At 46.2% G+C, this 20,043-nt stretch overlaps 1 protein-coding gene across 1 annotated transcript in view; it reads left to right on the forward strand.

Annotated features, from left to right (window-relative positions):
• The first annotated feature begins 11,195 nt into the window (after window positions 1–11,195).
• The window catches only part of LOC147692438 (uncharacterized), a 74,823-nt gene continuing 65,975 nt past the window's right edge, over window positions 11,196–20,043 (forward strand). The window contains exons 1-2 of the mRNA XM_086939529.1: window positions 11,196–11,669; window positions 11,751–11,844. Of these exons, the coding sequence (XP_086795655.1) occupies window positions 11,196–11,669; window positions 11,751–11,844 (568 nt within the window). The remainder of the gene's footprint in view (window positions 11,670–11,750; window positions 11,845–20,043) is intronic.

Below are 20,043 nucleotides of genomic sequence, written 5' to 3' on the forward strand. Positions count from 1 at the left end.
TGTATGTTGCTCTCTCCTTTTCTCAATTTTATTTTTTTAGCCTGTCTAAACTGTCTGTGAAATAGCAATGAGACATTTAATTGGCTATTCAGTAATACTGTTTTAAACATTGTTAGCATTAATAAAATGAATAAATATATGTTTTATTACTGCCCATCCTGTTTGATGAAACTATGAGAGGATCAGTAGTCTATATTGTTGTTCCCTTATTTTGATCTTTAAGGGGAATTAGATGTGGGTAGTTTTGTTCTAAAAGTCTTAGGTGATAACACCATTATTGTAGTTTTGCAAGGGCATTGCTAGTTTTTTTTATTAGCTAGTCTGTGTAAATAAACTGACAGTCCTTATTAAAGCTGATGTTGCATAGTCTGGATCATGAAAAGTAGAATGTAAGGAAGATGCCCATGTGATCCTTAGAAAAAGAATTTTTTTGATGGAAATATTGTTTTCTAGATAAGAAACCCTGTTAAATTAGCAGTTTTAGATTTTCCTGCTGCTCCGATAACATGAGAGCATGGTCCTAAGCCTACAATGTAGGCATAGCCCACAAATCTGTTACACCGTTCTCAGATCTGAGCACTGAAGATGACTATGATTGTAATCATTTACATGTAGGAGTAAGGGTAAGATGTGTTAGTATTTCTCTGCATTGTATGTTGGTTTGTAGACCTTGTATACCCGTAAAGCGTTCTGATACCCTCACGGGTCAAGTTTGCGCTCTATAAGACACTAAAATAAATAAATAAGAAGAATCATTTTAGAAGTGTCTGCAGTCCTGTACAAGTAATGTAAAGTTTATGAGCAAAAGTGTAGAACATTTCCTTTTTTTGAGGGTTTTCAGATTAGTACACAGGAATACACCAATGTGAGGATTTAGAGTATGTCTGTGTCGTTTTTCTTTTTTCCTCTGAATTTAGAAAATGAATACAGACTTCCTTGGCTGCTTGGGATTGGGTGATGTATTACTCGTCAGTTCACCAAAGAGTTCCTTTTATACTTGCCAATAGGTCCAGGCTGTTTCTTTTTACTCTCTCATAGATAAGATTAAAGTTGTTCTTGGTTGCCTTGCTAATATATGGAGCGTCTCAAGACTAGGAAGTATTTTGACGCTATCCTCTCTGTTGATAGACTGTTTCTGTGCCTTGTCTAAAGACCTTTTGTTCTGTCCACCAATAGATATTTGCTGCTGTATAAACCTCTACCAGAGGGGCCCGGACATCAGATTCAGCCTGGAGACTCAGTGTCAGCACCAGTCCAGCTTGAAGCCAAAGTGAAGGTAACCAGCACAGGCATTGCTAGCAACTAGGACCTCAGTGAAGGCAGAAGCCCTGTGATCAAATGTGTACCCCTGCCACTGAGTTGAGCGAAAGACGGGGTCACAAATCAGAAAGGAGAAATCATGGATCATGCCCAGCTGGGAGTCAAAGACCGACCAGAATGGCGAGCAGGCTTTGCTTGAGGTGACCCCTTTTAAAACAAGGGTTGCTTCAGAGATCCTAGCATCAGGCCTCTGAATCCTGGTCCCAAAGTGAATGCAAGTTTGCTCCTTTGTTTGTTGGTCAAGAGATACCTGGGTACACTGGATGCGATGTGTGGCCCCAATGAATGAGCAGTGCGCCAGCAGAGCAATACAGGAGTTAGGGAAGGACTTGAGATTAGGGTACAGGAGCGGCGTCTCTGGTGCCTGTTAGATTGAAGTGATGAAAACTGGTGCACTGCCTGAGACACTGGACAGGATCTCTAAGAGCATTTGCCTGGTGGGTGACTGCCCTATCCTGAAAAAAGAAGAGACTATTTCCTTAAAACTGGGCTTTGATTTTTGAGTTGCGAGTTGTGCAGCTCCACTGTGGAAACAACAAGATCCTGCCTGTGAGGCTCAAATGGACACAGGGAGAAGACTACCCTCTGGTTGGTTGTACAGCAGCTTCAATTTCCCCAAGGACTTCTTCTTTTTCTTGTCAATAATGTACCCCTTTAGTCGTCCCATTTTTTAGGAGGAGCAGCCCTTTGCAGCTCTTCGTCCTAATTCCTATGGCCGTGTGATCCTCCTGGTCCCTTGGAGCCTGGATTGTTTTTGTAATAATATGTTTAGTCGCTTTAATATTTGCATTAGTTATACTTATTATGCACGAAAAACATTTTTCTGAGCAATTGAAAAATGTGACTTTGCCCTTTCCTTGAATGTATTAAATTGATGTTCTAGCCCTCATAAAAGGAAATGGAATAGTCTAGTCAAGATATTTTTATTAGAGATGTCCTGTTAGCTATTCTGAAATTAAAATGAATAGTCACTGAAATGGACAAGTAGCCCTGAAAATGTGTACTAGATGATTTTAGGATTGCTTTTGCTTAGGGTTGTGAAAAATGATAATTCTGTTTGTGATAGTGGTCATTACTCTCTCCTGCAATCTGTATGTTAATTATGACGCAATGCTCCGTTCGCTTTGTATTCCTGCTTATAGCTCATATATACCTGCTTAATGAAATGTTTAGAATGGAAAATGCCCACCTAGCAATGAATTAGGATATTGATAAAATTATGAAAATTAATGTGTAAATATTTTCTATGTTCCTACTGGATCATAGGAATGTCTTCAGCTAATGCTAAAACGGTCCTCTGTTGTAAATTGGCAGCAATGGGTTAGCATTAGCAGAAGCCATCTTGTATTTAGAAATTATCTATCCACTTTGTGAAAGCCATTTTGTATTTCTGGCAGCCATTTTGTTTGCCAGGTGCTCGCCAGGTGCTCTGTCCTACCTTTCTGTTAACTGCTCTGGTAATCTGCCTAGAAACAAATTATATTTAGCATCTTCCACCTTCGCACATGCCCAGAAGGGCCTAGCTAGTAGAATGCACCTGCTTCTCTAGTATAACTGTCAGGCTATGTTTGCTGCTGTATGGAGAAGTAACTCTCCTCCCACTTTGTTGAGCAATCAGATCTTGTATGCCCATCTTAGTCATTTTGCATGCTTACTTGAGCCAGGACTGCCCCATGGTTTTATAATTACTATGTAACCCTAAGCATATATAAGGCCTCTGCTTTCTGTACTCCTCAGACTGCCTCATTCAGTTGCTAAGGCTTCTGTGTGACGTAGTCTCACTCATTTGAGGATAATAAAGAGTCTCTTTTATATTTCAGCTTCTGTGCCAATTTCTTCTTTGTGAGTTTAAAAGGACTAAGTGTCAGTGGGACCCCTAAGAAGGTTTTTTGATTCCTTCACCTGGGTCCCCAGGAGACACACGGGTATAGCAAAGAGCGGCAGCGGCAACCTTTGAGCGGACTGGGGTCTGGCGGCTGCGGAGGTCATTGGAGGCAGCTGGATTGACCCGAGAACCAAGATGGCGCCGAGCGAAGTGCGTTTTTGACAGAGGAGAATCTTCTGAAGTGTCTGGCCCGGGTGCTCCCATGATCTTAGGGCTGTCACCATTGAAGAGGGAGTGCAGGTCCTGCCTGGATCTCCGGGACGCTGCCATAAGAGGAAAGTGCAGGACTGCTCCCTGTGGGTCAGTGGACGGCGAGACCTGAAGGAGAGGTGAGGTGCCCTGGCCCCTGTGGGGCCCCACCTTTGGATGGCGGACATGGGGGGAGCGACCGGTCCGGGGGACATTGAGAGCTCTGAGGCATGCTCGTGGGGCAATGCTGATTGAGTGGTGAGGTAACCTACTCGATGGAGGTCCCCGGCGGTGCCAGGAACAAGGACTGGGATGCATGGAAGCAATGCTGGGAGGTGTGACCCAATGAGTGGTGGACTGTAGCGGTTGCATTAATGCCTCATCTACTGGCGCAACTTAAGGAGTCGAAGAGGGGTGTCACATTCCTGCCTTCACTGTTGTAGAGGTGTACAGTTTTGAATAAGGCACTGCGAGAGGACGCCAGGTGGTGACATATACCTGGGGGGTCCCATTTGGTGCAGAAGGGCTGGGGCTGTGCAGAGATTTGCAGGCCCCTCGGGGCATCAGCGAACCCTAGTCCGTTCTTGGGCACCGGGGAGCGACGTTGCTCCGATGGGGGGCACGGGCTGCCGCAGAGGATGTCCAACGAGGTAATATGGTGCCCGGCTCAGCAGCAAAGGACTGCGACCCAATAGAGTACAGAAGTGTGAGCATTTCAGGGACCGGTGGGGAACAGGACTACCTACTTCCCTGAGGATCAAGGTGAGCCTTTGGCACTTTGAATAGTACCTCTTCACCGAGGAGGTCAGGAGGTGCTTGCTTGGCTCAAGGGAAAGACCTGTTGTTGAGAAAGGCGGCCTTGACCTGAGAAGCGGGCAGCATTATGGGAAAGCTGCGAGGGAAACAGGGGGGCCCATCCCAGGAACCTGAGGAAACAGCAGCGGAACTGGACAAGCATGTTGTTATGGAATCTTGGGCTAAAGAACGGTGATGGATTAAACCCAGATCTTTTGACTGGGTGTGAGTTTTTGATTGATTCAGATGCTCCGTCCATCACCACCCCCTTTTGTACCGGTTATGGAATCCCCATCGGAGCCCCTGATGCAGCAGTAAGTTGACCTAATTTTGGCATCCATTGCAGATACTCGAAAGGCACTACAGCAGGATATTGCTGATATCCCTCCTTCCAGCCCGCGCGTCAGTTGGTGGACTCTGAGGGGAGGTTTGTGGTGGTGGAAGGCACCTCCATGGGAGGGATATTGTGCTAAATAGTGTCTATGCCCCAAATGTAGATCAGGCAGGGTTTTTCACTCAGATATCGGGTAAATTGGTGCAGTTCCTGACGGGCCCGGTCTTTATTGGGGGGGATTTTAATACTGTAGCGGATGTAGCTGAAGATAGATCGCACCCCCCGCTGCTAGACTCTCCTACTCACAGACTTGCCAAGATTAGACGAGACTGGCAAGAAAGATAGGTACTGATAGACTTGTGGCGTGTGCAACACCCTGGGGAGCGAGACTACTCCTTTTTTTCTGCATTACACGAACTGCACGTACGACTGGATGCGATCTTGTGCTCTCCGGATGTATTTGCGGCAGTAGCCCATATTGAATATCTAACCAGAACGCTGTCGGATCATAACCCACTGTTCATTAAGTTCAATAGGGCCCCTGAGCGATCTGTGATTCCGACCTGGAAATTGCAGCCGGACGGCTTGGAGGACTCTGTCTTCCAGGAAGAGGTCAGAGAGGGCATTGCACAGTATCTCCATGAGAATGAGGGAATGGCATTGACAAGGGCACTTGAATGGGACGCTTTAAAGGTTGTGATGAGGGGGCTGTGCATTTCTAAAATGACAGGTGTGCGGAAGACATTGTTGAGAGAGGTTGAATTAGCTGAGCAGTGCTTGAGATCAGCCGAACGGGCGCGTCGAGAATCTGGTGGGGCAAGGGGAGGTCTTGGAGTCCAAGGAAGCTATGGTGGTGCAATTAGAGAGGTTGCGCTCTTTTGATCACAAGAACTATCTGGCGAAGGCACATACAGAACGAAATAACGCGGGCACTTTGCTGGCTTGGTTGGCTAATCTGGCCCCTCGGGGCACCCCCATACTAACTTTGTCAACACAGACAGGGATCCCGGTTTACACTCAGCGGGGATTAATGAGAGGTTTCTGTCCTATTATGAGGAATTTTATAGGAGCACACTGGGAGTGGCTGAGGGGGATATAGACACTTTTCTGACAGATGTAATTCTGCCACGGACAGAGGATGCACAGGCAGAACAACTTGGAAATGAGATTACGCTGGGTGAGATTAGAAGTGCGATCAAGCATATGGCGCGCAATAAGACACCAGGCATAGACGGGCTGCCGATAGAATTCTACTCGACCTATATTGACCTTTTGACCCCTAGACTTTTAACAGTTGTTAAGGAAGCGAGAGAAACCGGGCAGTTACCGCCAACTACAGGAGAGGTGATTATAACACCTCTGTTGAAGGCTGGGAAAGACGCTTCTGATCCTACTGCTTATCGCCCGTTATCCATGTTAACATCTGACTATAAGATCTTGAGCCGGATACTTGCGACTCGCCTCCTCCCATATATGGTCCAGCTGGTTCATCGTGACCAAGCGGGATTTATACCGACTCGGAACACGGCCACTAATTTGAGACGGTTACTTCGAATAATGGGGGAGGGACAGGGTGCGAACTAAGGGTGGGCGTAAAATCCGTTTCGTGGGCGAATTTGGGGATTTTCCGCGAATTTCGCGATCCGCGAATCTCGCGAAATCGCGGTAAAATCCGCGAATCAACGGGGACGAATTTTCAGCCAAGCAAGGGTTACAGCAGCAGGTGCAAAAGTTGTACCTAATTTCTTTGTAACCTTTTACAAAAGGGTTACAAACAAATTATCTTCAACTTGGACACCTGCTGCTAATTGCTTCCTGGCGCCTCGTTGCCTACTTGCAACTATTCTCTGACCCTGCTCTGACCCTTGAAGCAGGGTCAGAGAATAGTTACAAGTAGGCAACAAGGCACCTGTCCAAGGAATTAAACCTCATCAGGAAGCACTTACAGATATAAAAAACAGGAAGAAGGGAGAGGATGGCAAATACACCCATTTTGAGTTGTCAGGAGGGGTTAAACTAAAAGAGACCTTTACAGCACAATTTTCATATGCATTTTGCTAAAAATAAAAAGCTGTATGTTCTGTAGGGGCAACTCAGGAATATGGCCCTTCAGAGATCCGGCCTCTCTTTCTTTCTCTCGTTCTCTCTCTCCCTCTCTCTTTCCCTCTCTTTCTCTATCTATCTATCTATCTATCTATCTATCTATCTATCTATCTATCTATCTATCTATCTATCTATCTCTCTCTCCCTCTCCCATAAACGACTGCATGGGTAACTTTGCTATGCAAGCGGCTCACGAAGACGCAAAAAGCCCCGCGAACACGCAAAAAACCCCGCGAGCACGCAAAAAAACAAAAATCCGCAAATTCGCGAATTTTGCAGATCGCGAATTCGCAAATCCGCAAATTCGCGGATCGCGAATTCGCAAAATTTGCCCATGCTTAGTGCGAACCCATCGGCAACTATCCTATCAGTAGATATCGAGAAGGCGTTTGATAGCTTAGAATGACCCTATCTGTTCAGAGTGCTGCGACAGTTTAGCCTGGGGGACGCATTTGTGGGGTGGACTAGTGTCTTGTATAATTCGGCGTTGGCCCGGTGAGGACTGGAACTGTAGTTTCTTCCTCCTGCCCGGTAGGGCGAGGGACACGGCAGGGTTGCCCACTCCCGCCATTATTGTTTGCACTGGCGATTGAACCGCTGGTGATACACGCCAGATTGGGGCAGAGGTACACAGGATTAGACTTCTGCAGTGATGAACAGCAAATATCCCTATATGCTGACGACTTACTCATGTTTTTGGCTAATACAGGGGAAGCATTGGAGGGAGCGACGACATTGCTTCATGATTTTGGTAGAGTGTCCGGGCTTAAAGTGTATCGGTCAAAGACTTGTTTGTTCCCGGTGATGCCCACAACAGTCGATGCTCCCAGTGTGCGAGGTATCCGTTGGGAATCTAGTTGTCTACCATACCTCGGAACTAACATATATCACTCAGCAAAAGACCTCCTGGAGGGGAGCATAGGTAACGCTATACGGGGACTCAAGGGTAGCTTTGCATTTTGGAGTACATTGCCCCTATCAGTGGCGGGCCGAGTAGCCCTCCTGAAGATGGTGGCAGTCCCCCGGTTGCTGTATTTCTTTCGGACGTTAACAATATGGATCCCAGGTGCTATATTTCGAATGCTTCGTGCAATGGTTGGAGGGTTCCTCTGGGGAACGCGTAGGAGACGGGTAGCACTGAAAACAATGATGCGTACGAAGGAAGAGGGAGGTCTGGCAGTACCGGACTTTGAGCTCTACTACTTGGCGGCGCAATTGCAATGGCTTACACAGGCAGTTGCAGTGGAGTTTCGTAGTCCTGCATGGTCTGGCGGACGTTGGATACCACGTCATGTTTTATCCTTTATAGTACTTCAGCAGAGATTGAGGTTGGGGGAGCTTACTACCGATGAAAAGACGCTGCGGCTATGCTGGAACCAGAGCCAACGTAGAACGGGAGTGACTCGCCCATATGAGTCAGAGATACCATTGGGAATGTGCACCGCACTCCCCCATGGAGGGGATTGGACAGTGCTATCGGAATGGGAGGCATTGGGAATACATGTGCTGGGTGATTTATATGAAGATGGGGTTTTACTACCCTATCAGGCCTTACAAGACAGGTATGATCTCCCTCGTGGCGATTACCTGTTACATTCAGCCTTGGTAATGGCAGTGCAGAAGCACTGGAGGGAGGGACTTAAAGAACCAAATACGACTTTGGTGTGTCAATATGTGGTGATGGCAGTGGGGACCTTCAAGGTGGTAACGTGTTTATATCGGCGTATGATGGGAAGGGAACTGGACCGCTCGAGGAATTGCAACAGAAATGGGAAGCAGACCTGGGGAAAGAAATCCCGGAGGCGGCATTAGCACAGATCGTTAGGAGAGCGTGGAAGAGCACTAGAAACACTAGTTTTCAGATGATACATTTTTTCGTGCTGCACAGGGCATATCTTACCCCCGCTAAGATTAAGAAATATTTCAACGTTGATACTGCCCAATGTCCCAGATGTACATTAGAAGGAGCAGAGTTTGTGCACATTATGTGGAGTTGTCCGCAGCTGGGAACCTACTGGGAGGAGGTGGTGGATCTGCTCTGCGACATTACGGATCGCCATATAGAGTCCAATGCGGATGCATGCTTGCTACATTGGTTCCCTCACACAGCTAAAACGAAAGTAACAAGTAAATTCATTGATTTGGGGTTGCTATTGGCGAAGCGGGAAATAACAGCACACTGGAAATCACGGGAGGGACCCAGTTTTAGGAGATGGAAAGCAGACTTAGCTAAATGGGCAGAGAGTGAAGGTATAGTCCGACTTCAACAAGCCAGACAACTTCATAATGATAAAGCTTTGGAGACTGCAAGGGCCTTGGAGGCATTGGTTTAGTCACTAAAAGAATCGGAAATGAATGTAGAGGCAATCCCACCATAGGACGGCAGTGACGGATACCACGGAAGAAGTGGTCACTAGGGGAAAACCACTGCTTTAGCTGTCCCAGATAAGTAAGATGATGCAGCACGTACAGACCACAGGGACAATAATGTGAGTGTATATTTGATCAGGACCTCTGAGCTGGAGACACCCGATAGAGTGAAGAGTTAAGACACACCGGTGGCGGGGGTGGGGGGGGGGATGGAAGAGGGGTGGGTGCTACGAGTTTGGGAAGTTTAGTGGCAGTTAGGGGTAGGTTGCACCTGGCTGATTATAACATGTAGAAAATGGTTTGTAAGTTGTGAGATGCACAAGATTTGGAACCGATCAAGATGTTGCATTGAAGAACTGTATAAGTTGCTGATTGATGGTGCTTGCATAGAACATTAGGTACCACTGTTGATTGTTATCATGGAAGTGTGACTTTGGAAAATGCAATAAAAATACTTTAAAAAAGATAGATAAATGCTTTTATGTTAACCATATTTCTTTCTTTCTTAAGAAACATCTGCTAGATAGCATTATTGACAACCTACTTTGAAATGTTCCCATAAAACCAATGAGAAGGTTTATCAAACCAGCATAGGGTAGAGAAATATACCCACCTGGGCTTGATGGGTTGCGGATAAAATGTGAGAAACCATTTGGAATATCATATGCTAAAAGTGAGCAAAGTACATGCAGAAAATGGTCCTCATTCATCGAATACCGCGGCAGGGCTTATGATGCATGAATATGACAGGAAAACTCTCTTGATCTGCAAAGGTGTACAACAGAATGAGGGTATTGATGGTGATAATATAAACACGTTCTTGCTTTCTTGTAAACTGCACAAAATGCACTATGAACAATTAATAGGCATTGGAAGAAAGTGCCCCTTTTTGCATGGTTGCCCCCCACTTTTTGCCTGATGTTGATGCTCTTTGATTAAATGTGCCCTGGGTTCCTGCCAACCAGGTACCCAGGGCCTTTCCCTAAATTTGTACTGTTGCAAACCTAATTGGCAACTCTCTGGCCATATGTAAGTCCCTAGTTACAGGTACCATGGGTACCAAGGACACTGTGACCAGGGAAGGCCTCTAAGGACTACAGCAAATATTGTGCAACCCTTAGAGGCCCTGTACCTCAACACACACACACTGCCATTGCAGGCTGCGTGTTTTGGTGCAGAGCAAAGTGAAGAGCAGATATGGCACACATCCCTGTGTCAAAGAAAACTGTTACAAGTTAGATAACTTGTATACACTGTGCACTGTTCACTGGGTTTGTGAACAAACCCTAACTTATAACACAAAGCATTCCTTCTCACAATATTAATCAACTATCCGTACATCAAGTTGATTGTTATTTAATTAATCTTTGACAATGTCATAAGCATTACGTAACAGTACATAAACTTAAATAACCAAGATTCAATTTGTAATCATTATCTTAACAATGCTACTGTAGAATTTACAGCACATAACAGTTATAACACAACAATCTTGTGGGTGCCCGATTCATTTCAGGACATTGCAGTCCCTTCCTAAGGGGCGAACCTATAAACAAAAAAAATATATATACACTCTACTGAGCTTATCGACTTTTGCAGCAAATACACAGAAGTGACATTTCCCAGTCATTGATGTCTTGCTTAATATACATTCTAGAGACTCCTAAGAGTCCAGTAGTTCAAAAACCTTTACCTACTCCAATTCATTTGCTGTTAGTATTGGTGATGAAATTCATTGTTACGTAAAAAAGTAATTGCGAAAATAGTGATTGGTTGAGTAAAACAACACCCGGTGTGTAAATGAAATGCCCACCCTGCTATGGTAGAGTCTTTCTCCATCCCCACTTGCTGCAAGCAGTATCCCCTGTTTTCCAAGTCTCATTTTGCAACAACAGCTCTCTGTTCCATCGCTAATGCAGGCCACTCCACCTCCTGCACCTTCAGCACTGGTACCTCTACTCCCTCTTAAGCTGCAAGTGGACGATACCGAAGAGATTATAACTCACCCCTCATTGGCAAGCACGGCCTCAAGCAACAATGCTTCTGCTCTTCAAAGTTCGGAGAACGGGAAAGAAACTGACCCAACAGTACAAAGCATGTTTGAATTAATTCTCTCAGAGATGAAAGAAAGAACTTCGGGCATCACAAGCACTGGAAATTGCCCCATTGCGCACTAGGCTTTCCCAAATTGAAGACTCTATGGGAAACATTCCAGAACGGATAATCGAAGTTGAGCGACATGTATCCAATCTTGAAGATAAAGCAATGACTTTTGATCATGAAATCTCCCAAATTAAACAAAATACAGAGGTTCTTGAATCCAAAGTGCAAGATATGGAAAACTATAATAGAAGATCTAGTCTACGGCGGGCAGGCATTCCCGCAGCTATTGAAGGGCCTCAGGTGCGAGAATGGGTCAAGCCATTATGGAAGAAAGCAATTCCCGAATTAGAAGGGGACCTAACCATCACTGCAGCCCATAGAGTCCCCTTTCAGCGTCCAACAAATGCAAAATATCCTCGTACCATCTTGTTAAAGTTCGCCAATTTCCGAATACAGGTGAAGATCCTCTCTAAGGCCATTGAGAAAAGAAGATTTTCAACAAAAGAAGTGCCACATTTAAAAAAATTCTCAGACATGTCAACAGTGGAGGCAAAGAGACACAGAGAATTTGTAAGAATGATTGATTTGTTTAAATCAAAGGGAGCACATGCAACTATTGTTCAACAATCAAAATTAAAAGTCTTGGCATAGGGGAAATTGTATTTGCTGAACAACGTGGTTAAAGCACAAGAACTACTACAACAGATCTCAGGTTTAGCCAAGGGATATCAGAAAGTTATAAGATGTAAGATACAATAAGAAATCAGCACCCATCCAGAAAATGTTGTCTTTTTAGTCTTCAAATGTCCATAATACATGTACAAACGCACAGTCTTGTAAAAAAGGGATCCAACTTCTTGCAGACATTCTTTTTCAAGTTCTTTATTAAAGTGTTTTGGCACAAGAAAAATCCAAGAACACAAAAGTATGCCCTTCTTAGTCAGGCTGGCTAAGAAGTGCATACTTTTGTGTTCTTGGATTTTTCTTGTGCCAAAACACTTTAATAAAGAACTTGAAAAAGAAAGTCTGCAAGAATTTGGATCCCTTTTTTACAAGACTGTGCATTTGTACATGTATTATGGACATTTGAAGACTAAAAAGACAACATTTTCTGGATGGGTGCTGATTTCTTATTGTATCTTACGATTTTGGGCTTTGCCCTAGACGGAACAAACGGGGTTGTGTTCCTTGGAATCACAAGCACCATCAATTTGAACTATAAGCCACAGGTGAAAGCAGGTGCAATTTGTTTTACCTAAACCCTTGGTGTTTTTTTGTATAAGCAGTTATAAGATGTAATCAGCTAAAGGTAGATGTGTGGCATAAAGAGTTGTTATAACTTTGATCTCGATGATCTTATGTAAGAGCATTTCAATGAAGTGGGCGGGGTGAGCTGGGGGAGTCCTCCCTCCGGTAGTAGGTATGCACAAATGGGGGGGTGCAGACACATGGAACCCAGAGTTCTCCAGGGGAGTTGGGAGGAGATGTGGGCCACTCTTCCACACACACAGGGTGGGGAGTCCTTCAAGGGCGGGGGTTTCACAGGGTGAGCAGGGGAAGCATGGTGGAAAAAAATGAGATAGTTGTTCTAAATCTCAAGGTATCCACATGATGTCAGGGGAAAAAAAGAATAACAATCAAGCTAAAGCCTCAGGTACTACTGTAACTTCTTTATGCACTTGTGATGCTATTTGCATCGCACAGTCACTTTACTTGTACTATTGGCACAAACACTAGATAAGCTAGCTAAATCTCCTGGTTCCGCAATGTATCTTAGCCATCTGTTTGCTGACTCTAAATGTAAAGATACTTTTGAGAGGGACCTTAGGTTCCTGACACGTTTTTTCAGGACAAATGGTTTGCATTTCTTCAGGAACCTGGATTATTGTTCAATTTAGCTATGCACTTTATTCGCACTGTCACTTTATATATGTTCTGTTTACAGATTATGGTTTTTAGCCCTGTCTTGTTTTTTTTCAGGAAATGATACTAGAGTTCAATTTAGCTATGCATTTTTTTCGCACTGTCACTTTTACATCTACTGTTTACAGACTAAGGGGTCGATTAGGATCGCGGACGGAAACGTGTTCCGTCCGCCGAGGAAGGTGGCAAGATACTCCGGACCTGTCCGCAGAAAAACCGCAATAGCGATTAGGATCACATTTGATAGAAACGCCGATCGCGGCGGACGGAGCACACCAATCTCCGTCCGCGGCGATCGAAGTACACCTGAGGCCGCGGCAGGCGGACGGAACCGAAAGAACACCGACCGCCGCATACGCACATGACCAGGAAAACAACCACTTCCCCCGCGATACCTGCGTAGTGTCCGTGTCCGCAATTAGGATAACTCCGCAAGTACCCCGGTAGCCACCGCGATCCACGTCCGCGGCGGTACCAATGCTACGAGAAACCGTGCTCCACAGCGGAAGTCCAACACGAACAACATCCCTACAGTCAAACCAATGCCATACATTGCGACGGAATTTATCACCAAACACAGGAAAAAGAACGACCACCCACCTGACACATCTAAACCAATCACAAGACACAATGACCCACCCCCAAGATCCGCATAATGCACACCTGGCAACACACCCACCTATCACCTGACTGCCAATAACCATTCAGACAGGGCCAAGACACAGACTATAAATTAACTCCCACCCACTCCAGAAATCCTCTGCATCACAGCATAGCTGCTAGCAGGAAACACCACTTAGCCAACAGCAAACACAGATATCATACACATAACCCACACCCAAACACACCCACTACACAAAGACCCACCACACCATCCCTAAACACCACACACCAGCACCTCCCAATTCACACAAACTCACCCCCGAGCACCATGGCACCAAAAAAAACCCCTAAATTCACTGACACCGAGTAAAAGGTTATGGTAGATGAGATAATTTGTGTAGAACCCCACTTATTTGGGGCCCTAGTGCAGCAGACCAGCATAGCTAGGAAAAACAGCATGTGGGACCGGATTGTCACCAGGGTCAATGCCTCCGGGACCGTCCCGAGGATGAAGCAGGAAATTCAGAGGCGGTGGCATGACCTCAAGACCCGAGTAAAATCCATCAGAGCCAAGAACTATCTCCGGGCCAATCACACAGGCGGTGGAACCCCCCCGGAGCCCTTACCGTACACCGAGTGGGAGGAGAAGGTGCTGACCATCCTGCACCCTGAGAGCCTTGATGGACTTGAGGAGGGAGAAGAGGCTGGTAAGTACCAACCAAGCACCACAAGCAGAACAACACGGTATGCCTCACACAACTCTGAAGACACATCTCCCAGAACCCAACCCATGCATGCAGTCCACATACTCACCAACGTCTAAACCACTCCAACAGGCCCACATGTCCATAGGGAGGGTGGTGGTGGTGGGTGGGGTGTGAGGGGATGGAATTACAACTCCCAACAGGCCCACATGTCCATAGGGAGGGTGGTGGTGGTGGGTGGGGTGTGTGAGGGGACGGAACTACAACTCCCAACAGGCCCCCATGTCCATAGGGAGGGTGGTGGTGGTGGGTGGGGTGTGTGAGGGGATGGAACTACAACTCCCAACAGGCCCACATGTCCATAGGGAGGGTGGTGGTGGTGGGTGGAGTGTGTGAGGGGACGGAACTACAACTCCCAACAGGCCCACATGTCCATAGGGAGGGTGGCGGTGGTGTGTGGGGTGTGTGAGGGGACGGAACTACAACTCCCAACAGGCCCACATGTCCATAGGGAGGGTGGTGGTGGTGGGTGGGGTGTGTGAGGGGACGGAATTACAACTCCCAACAGGCCCACATGTCCATAGGGAGGGTGGTGGTGGTGTGTGGGGTGTGTGAGGGGACGGAACTACAACTCCCAACAGGCCCCCATGTCCATAGGGAGGGTGGTGGTGGTGGGTGGGGTGTGTGAGGGTGTGGTAAATAAAATTACCCGGTCATAATTTCTATACATTAATAAAGAATAAGGATAGCTCATATAATGAGAGGCAGAGTCCGTGGTGTCCGAGTCAAAAGGGCTTTATTGCAATGACTCGAGTCAGGGGAGAATCGGGTTCCATCACCTCTAAAGTTCAGGAAGGATATCCAACGTTTTATTCACATCACACATTATATATAGTAAAACCATACAATTGAAATGAACAGAGAAGGCGGGGCGCTCCAGGCGGAGCAAAAGAGAGAGATAGGAACACATGGGCGTGAAAGAAGGCGTGTAAGGAGGCGTACACATGGGTGTGCACTTGATGAGTCAGAGGTGTGTCATAGATGGGTGGATGCATAGAGGAGGTCTGCAGGGTCAGCAGAAACCTTTACCCTACATGTGCGCGCAGCTGGTCATGACGTGGAATTGACGTGTAACTTGGGAGAGCTGGGGGGAGTTGACTTTAGCACTAGTAGAGGAGTCTGAAGTCTGGGATGTCAGAACGACCTGCACCTTTTGCATATCTGATATCTTGTGTTTGGAGGATGTATTGTCTGATGTAAAGGTCTCTCGAGTAAAGGCCGTTCATCACTAAATGCTAGTGTGTGCATATATTTCTTCGTGAATTACGTGGGGGCCATGGGTCTTCTATGGCAACGAGTTCAGAAAATCACTTGCATGGAGACAGGAAGGCTAGGCCCTATGCTCTGCACGCGGAATATGTTTACCTATTTCACTAGACTGGAATGTGTTTTTGCGGAGGCTGAACAGATAACTGTAGGCAAAATACCGTCTTGGCAGGCAGGCTAGGCCGGGCACCTCTCTACTGAGCAGGGGGTAAGGGAGAGGTCAGGGATGCATACCTAACTGCAGCTTTCAGAGTCAGAAGAGACTCGGAGCCATAATTCAGGGCCTGGCTCGGCTGTTCCACAAAAACGTGTGCTTCTCGATATTTAAACGTGTACCATGTAAATGCATTGGCAACGCAGGCCTCAACGCAGAATTAACGTCTCATTCATGGAAGGCCTGATAACTGACATGTTAACATAAAACGGAAATGCAGGGGCATTATTATTACAGGCACGGGATGGGAACTACACGATAACAGGGACATACATGGGGCATAGGTACATGGATAGGGTGCAAGTGGGGGACACACTGGCCACGTAAAATTTCATTTTCCTCATTCCCTCCTTGTCCCCTACTGTGCCCTTCAGGATACATCTATTTTCATGAGACCATCTATTTGTTCATAGAGCATCATTTGCTCGTCTCTATTCATTCGTGCACGGGAACGTGAACGTGGACGGGGAATACAAGCAGTGGCACACAAGCCGCAAATCGCTGGGCCACATTGCAGACAGAGACAGCAACTGAATACTATGAGCAGTATTATTCCTAGGAATGACAACACTTTCCATCCCCAGGCTGATATCACACTCCAGAGCCAACCGGACCAAGTCCATGTGCCTGGATTCTGGTGTATCTCGTGAGCTATCTTATGGAGCCTTGTTATTGCTGCATATACGGATGGTGCGGTATTAGGAATAAACACACAACAACTGGAGCCGATCACTCTACAAGCTCCGCCCCTATCGGCCAGGATGATGTCAAGAACAAGGCGGTTCTGAAGAACAACAAGTCTCATAGCAGACTGCTCTTCGGTCAAGTTACCTAGGGCAGAAGTAGTCTCATTCACTACTGCTTCCAAAGTTCTCGTTAACCTGCGTATTAATTTACTCTTTTGGATGGGACCAATGAAGAAAAAGAACCCTCTATTGAAATCCGTATATTGCTCCAGAGCTGTCTCAGTCTGGTCGACTACAGGGGATTCGGTCTCCCTCTTGTGTCTGACATGTACTAGTCGTGAGTCTCGATAATAATGGGATGGGGCTAGAAAAACAGGTGGCAGTAGGAACGCAATATAACACGTTCCACCCCAGTCTAAGGGCAGACGTACATAGGCGGTCTGACCACAAATAAAATAGGAATGGCGGGAAGCTTTGAAAGTAGACTTTCCTTTATCATTGAACTCGATCACAGTATTACAATCACTGTGTCCTAAATGCACTGAACCATTCTTCCTAACGCATAATTCACCTTTCACTGGTAAGACTGTTATAAACGGTGAACCTATATTGGTCTCGGACTGGACGTTCAGAATCATGAGATTAAGGGAAACATTTCCTAGTTCGTACACTTCATTTTCTAGATCTGTACCTTTTCTTTGGGGGAAACCATCTTTATCTGGAAAACATGCCTTATTCATAACTGTATTCAGGTCTCCCCAAATCCATTCACTCTGGGAATCTGTGAACTGTCTGTCATGTGTCAATGACATTAAAGCAAACCAAGCACCGCACGAACCATTGTGCGAAAACGGATAAGGAAAGAGGGGCAGAACTCCCTTCGTTTTCTGATAAGGTGGGAGTCGGCCGCATACCCAGCAATTTGTTATATTGCTGGTCTGGTGAGAATGGTGTAACATACGAATAAAAGTGTTGTTGCGCAGTGCTAGTCGATATGACAATTCATGAGGTGGCAGATCACTGAAAGTGTGCTCTACAGTGTCATTGAAAGGAGAATGTACATGCGAACTAAGAGGAGGAAAGAAAACATGTAGCGTCAAGCTTATACATATAATCGATATACTTAGAAAAAACATAATGATCAGAGTTACTATGCATCTACTGCGTAAACTTTTGCAGTATTTTTCTTTCATTTTTTTCTGCCTATCTCTCTGACTATTTGGGTCTACGATCTTATACATGTCTGGAACCTGTCTAACCGCTTCACCCGAGGGGGACTTAAACAATTAAACGCTGTCTGACTTACTAGACCGTAGTTTCATTTTATATTCTTGTTGCGAAGTCTTTTCTAGCAAAGGGAGTTTAGTGTCAATGTTCTCGGGGCAGTTCTCAGAGTCCTTTACTGAACCAAGTCCATGGAAGCGCTTCACATGATGGGCATGGAGCCATCCTTTTCTTCCCTCGACCTTGACGGCGGTTCTTGTCGTCAACAAGACCAGTTTGGGCGCGCGCCAGCGGGGCTCCAGAGGGCTTGAACGGTCGAAGTTGCGGACAAACACCAGGTCTCCCGGAACAATTGCATACGTTTTCACCTGGGTGTGGTTTGGGAAGGCAGCTGCAACCTGTGAACGACAAGAAAGTAGTGCAGACATCAAGGAAGCCAGGTAATCTGTCAGCATATTACTGTCAACATCGGTTATTTTACGTGGCATAGGCGTAGCCCACATATTTGGTGGTCTACCAAAAACCACCTCGTACGGGGATAGTCCGGTTCTGGAATGAGCTACTATACGCATGTAAAAGAGGGCAACCGGCAAGGCTACCATCCAATCCACACCTTTTTCTGCACAGACCTTCGCTAACTTGGTTTTGAGAGTCTGATTGTGTCTCTCTACGAGACCAGCTGCCTCTGGATGTCGTACGCAATGGAATTTCCACTGGTACCCTAACAGAAGAGATACTTGTTTCATCAATTCGGAAGAGAATGGCTGTCCATTATCTGAGTACACGACACGGGGCAAGCCGTATCGCGGGAAAAATTCACGGACCAACTGCTTGGCAGTGGTCACAGCAGTGTAATCTGGGACTGGGTACGCTTCTGTCCACCTAGATAGTGCACATACAACTACGAGAACATACTTGAATCCTCGACATCTGTCCATCTGAATATAATCCATCTGGAGGACTTCAAAAGGGTGGTCAGGAGGATGAAATCCACCTTGTTCCACGGGAATGCCTTTGCCTGGATTGAACTGACAACAGATCATGCAGGTACGCACTTTCTGTTTCGCTGCTGCACGTAAATGCTTGTTGAACCAGATGTTCTGTATACTGTCTAACATAGCCTTTTCTCCTAAGTGTGCTGGACTATGAGCTGTGTTTATGATAACCTGAACCATGGAGTCAGGGAGGAACCACGTGGCTTTGCCTTTTGTCATCCATCCCTGATCTGTCTGGACCCCTCCTTGTTCAGTCCATTTCTTGATTTCGTCTGGAGTGGCATGTGTCTGTATGTCGAGTACATCTTGTGAGGGATCCCTGACTGTCATGCAGTTTGTCGATAATGGTGTTTCTGTCCTTGTCGTGTCAGTGGGAATGTCTGTTGGAGTCTGGGCTGTAAGTTTAGCTGTTCGATCTGCCAGGTCGTTACCCTGGGAAATAGTGTCAGTGACTTTAGTATGTGCTTTGCATTTCATGACGGCTATGGCTGTAGGCAAGTGTATTGCATCTAACAGAGCTTGAATGAGGGGACCATGCTGTATTTTGGCCCCAAGAGAGGTCAGGAAACCTCTCTCTTGCCAAAGGACACCAAAGTCGTGAACGACTCCGAATGCGTACTGTGAATCTGTGTATATGTTCACTTTCAGGTTCTTGGCTCGTATACAGGCTTGGGTCAGAGCGACGAGCTCTGCTGCTTGGGCAGACAGGGTGTCAATTTGTTGTGTTTCTATGACTTCAGTATCAGTGGTCACTGCATATGCGGCCACTAACTCTCCTGTGCTTGTTCTCAAACATGAACCATCCACATAAAGTGTCAGGTCTGGGTCGGGTAATGCAATGTCTGTCAAGTCTTGTCTTGGCTTAGTCACTGTGTTAATTACATCCACACAGTCATGTGGTGCAGGATCTGTTGTGCTCGAGGGCAAAAGTGTAGCAGGGTTTAAGGTGTTACATCGTCTGATCTCTATGTGTGGCTGGAACAATGTCAGTTCATATCCTGTCAGTCTTGCTATGGTCAGGTGCTGTGTCTGTGTCCTGTTCAAGAGAACTTCCACTGAATGTGGTACCTGTACTGTCAGAGAATGTCCTAACACTATGGAATCGCTCTGTCTGATTGCTAGGGCTGTTGCTGCTACTGATTTGAGGCATGCAGGCAGAGCCTGGGCCACTGGATCCAATGTACTAGGAAAGTAAGCACAAGGCTTGTGTTTTCCTGCTTGATCTTGTGTGAGAACGGATAATGCTGTGCCATCGCGTTCAGTAACAAA

Source organism: Lissotriton vulgaris, chromosome 9, assembly GCF_964263255.1.
Source record: "Lissotriton vulgaris chromosome 9, aLisVul1.2, whole genome shotgun sequence".
Classification (NCBI taxonomy): Eukaryota; Metazoa; Chordata; class Amphibia; order Caudata; family Salamandridae; genus Lissotriton; species Lissotriton vulgaris.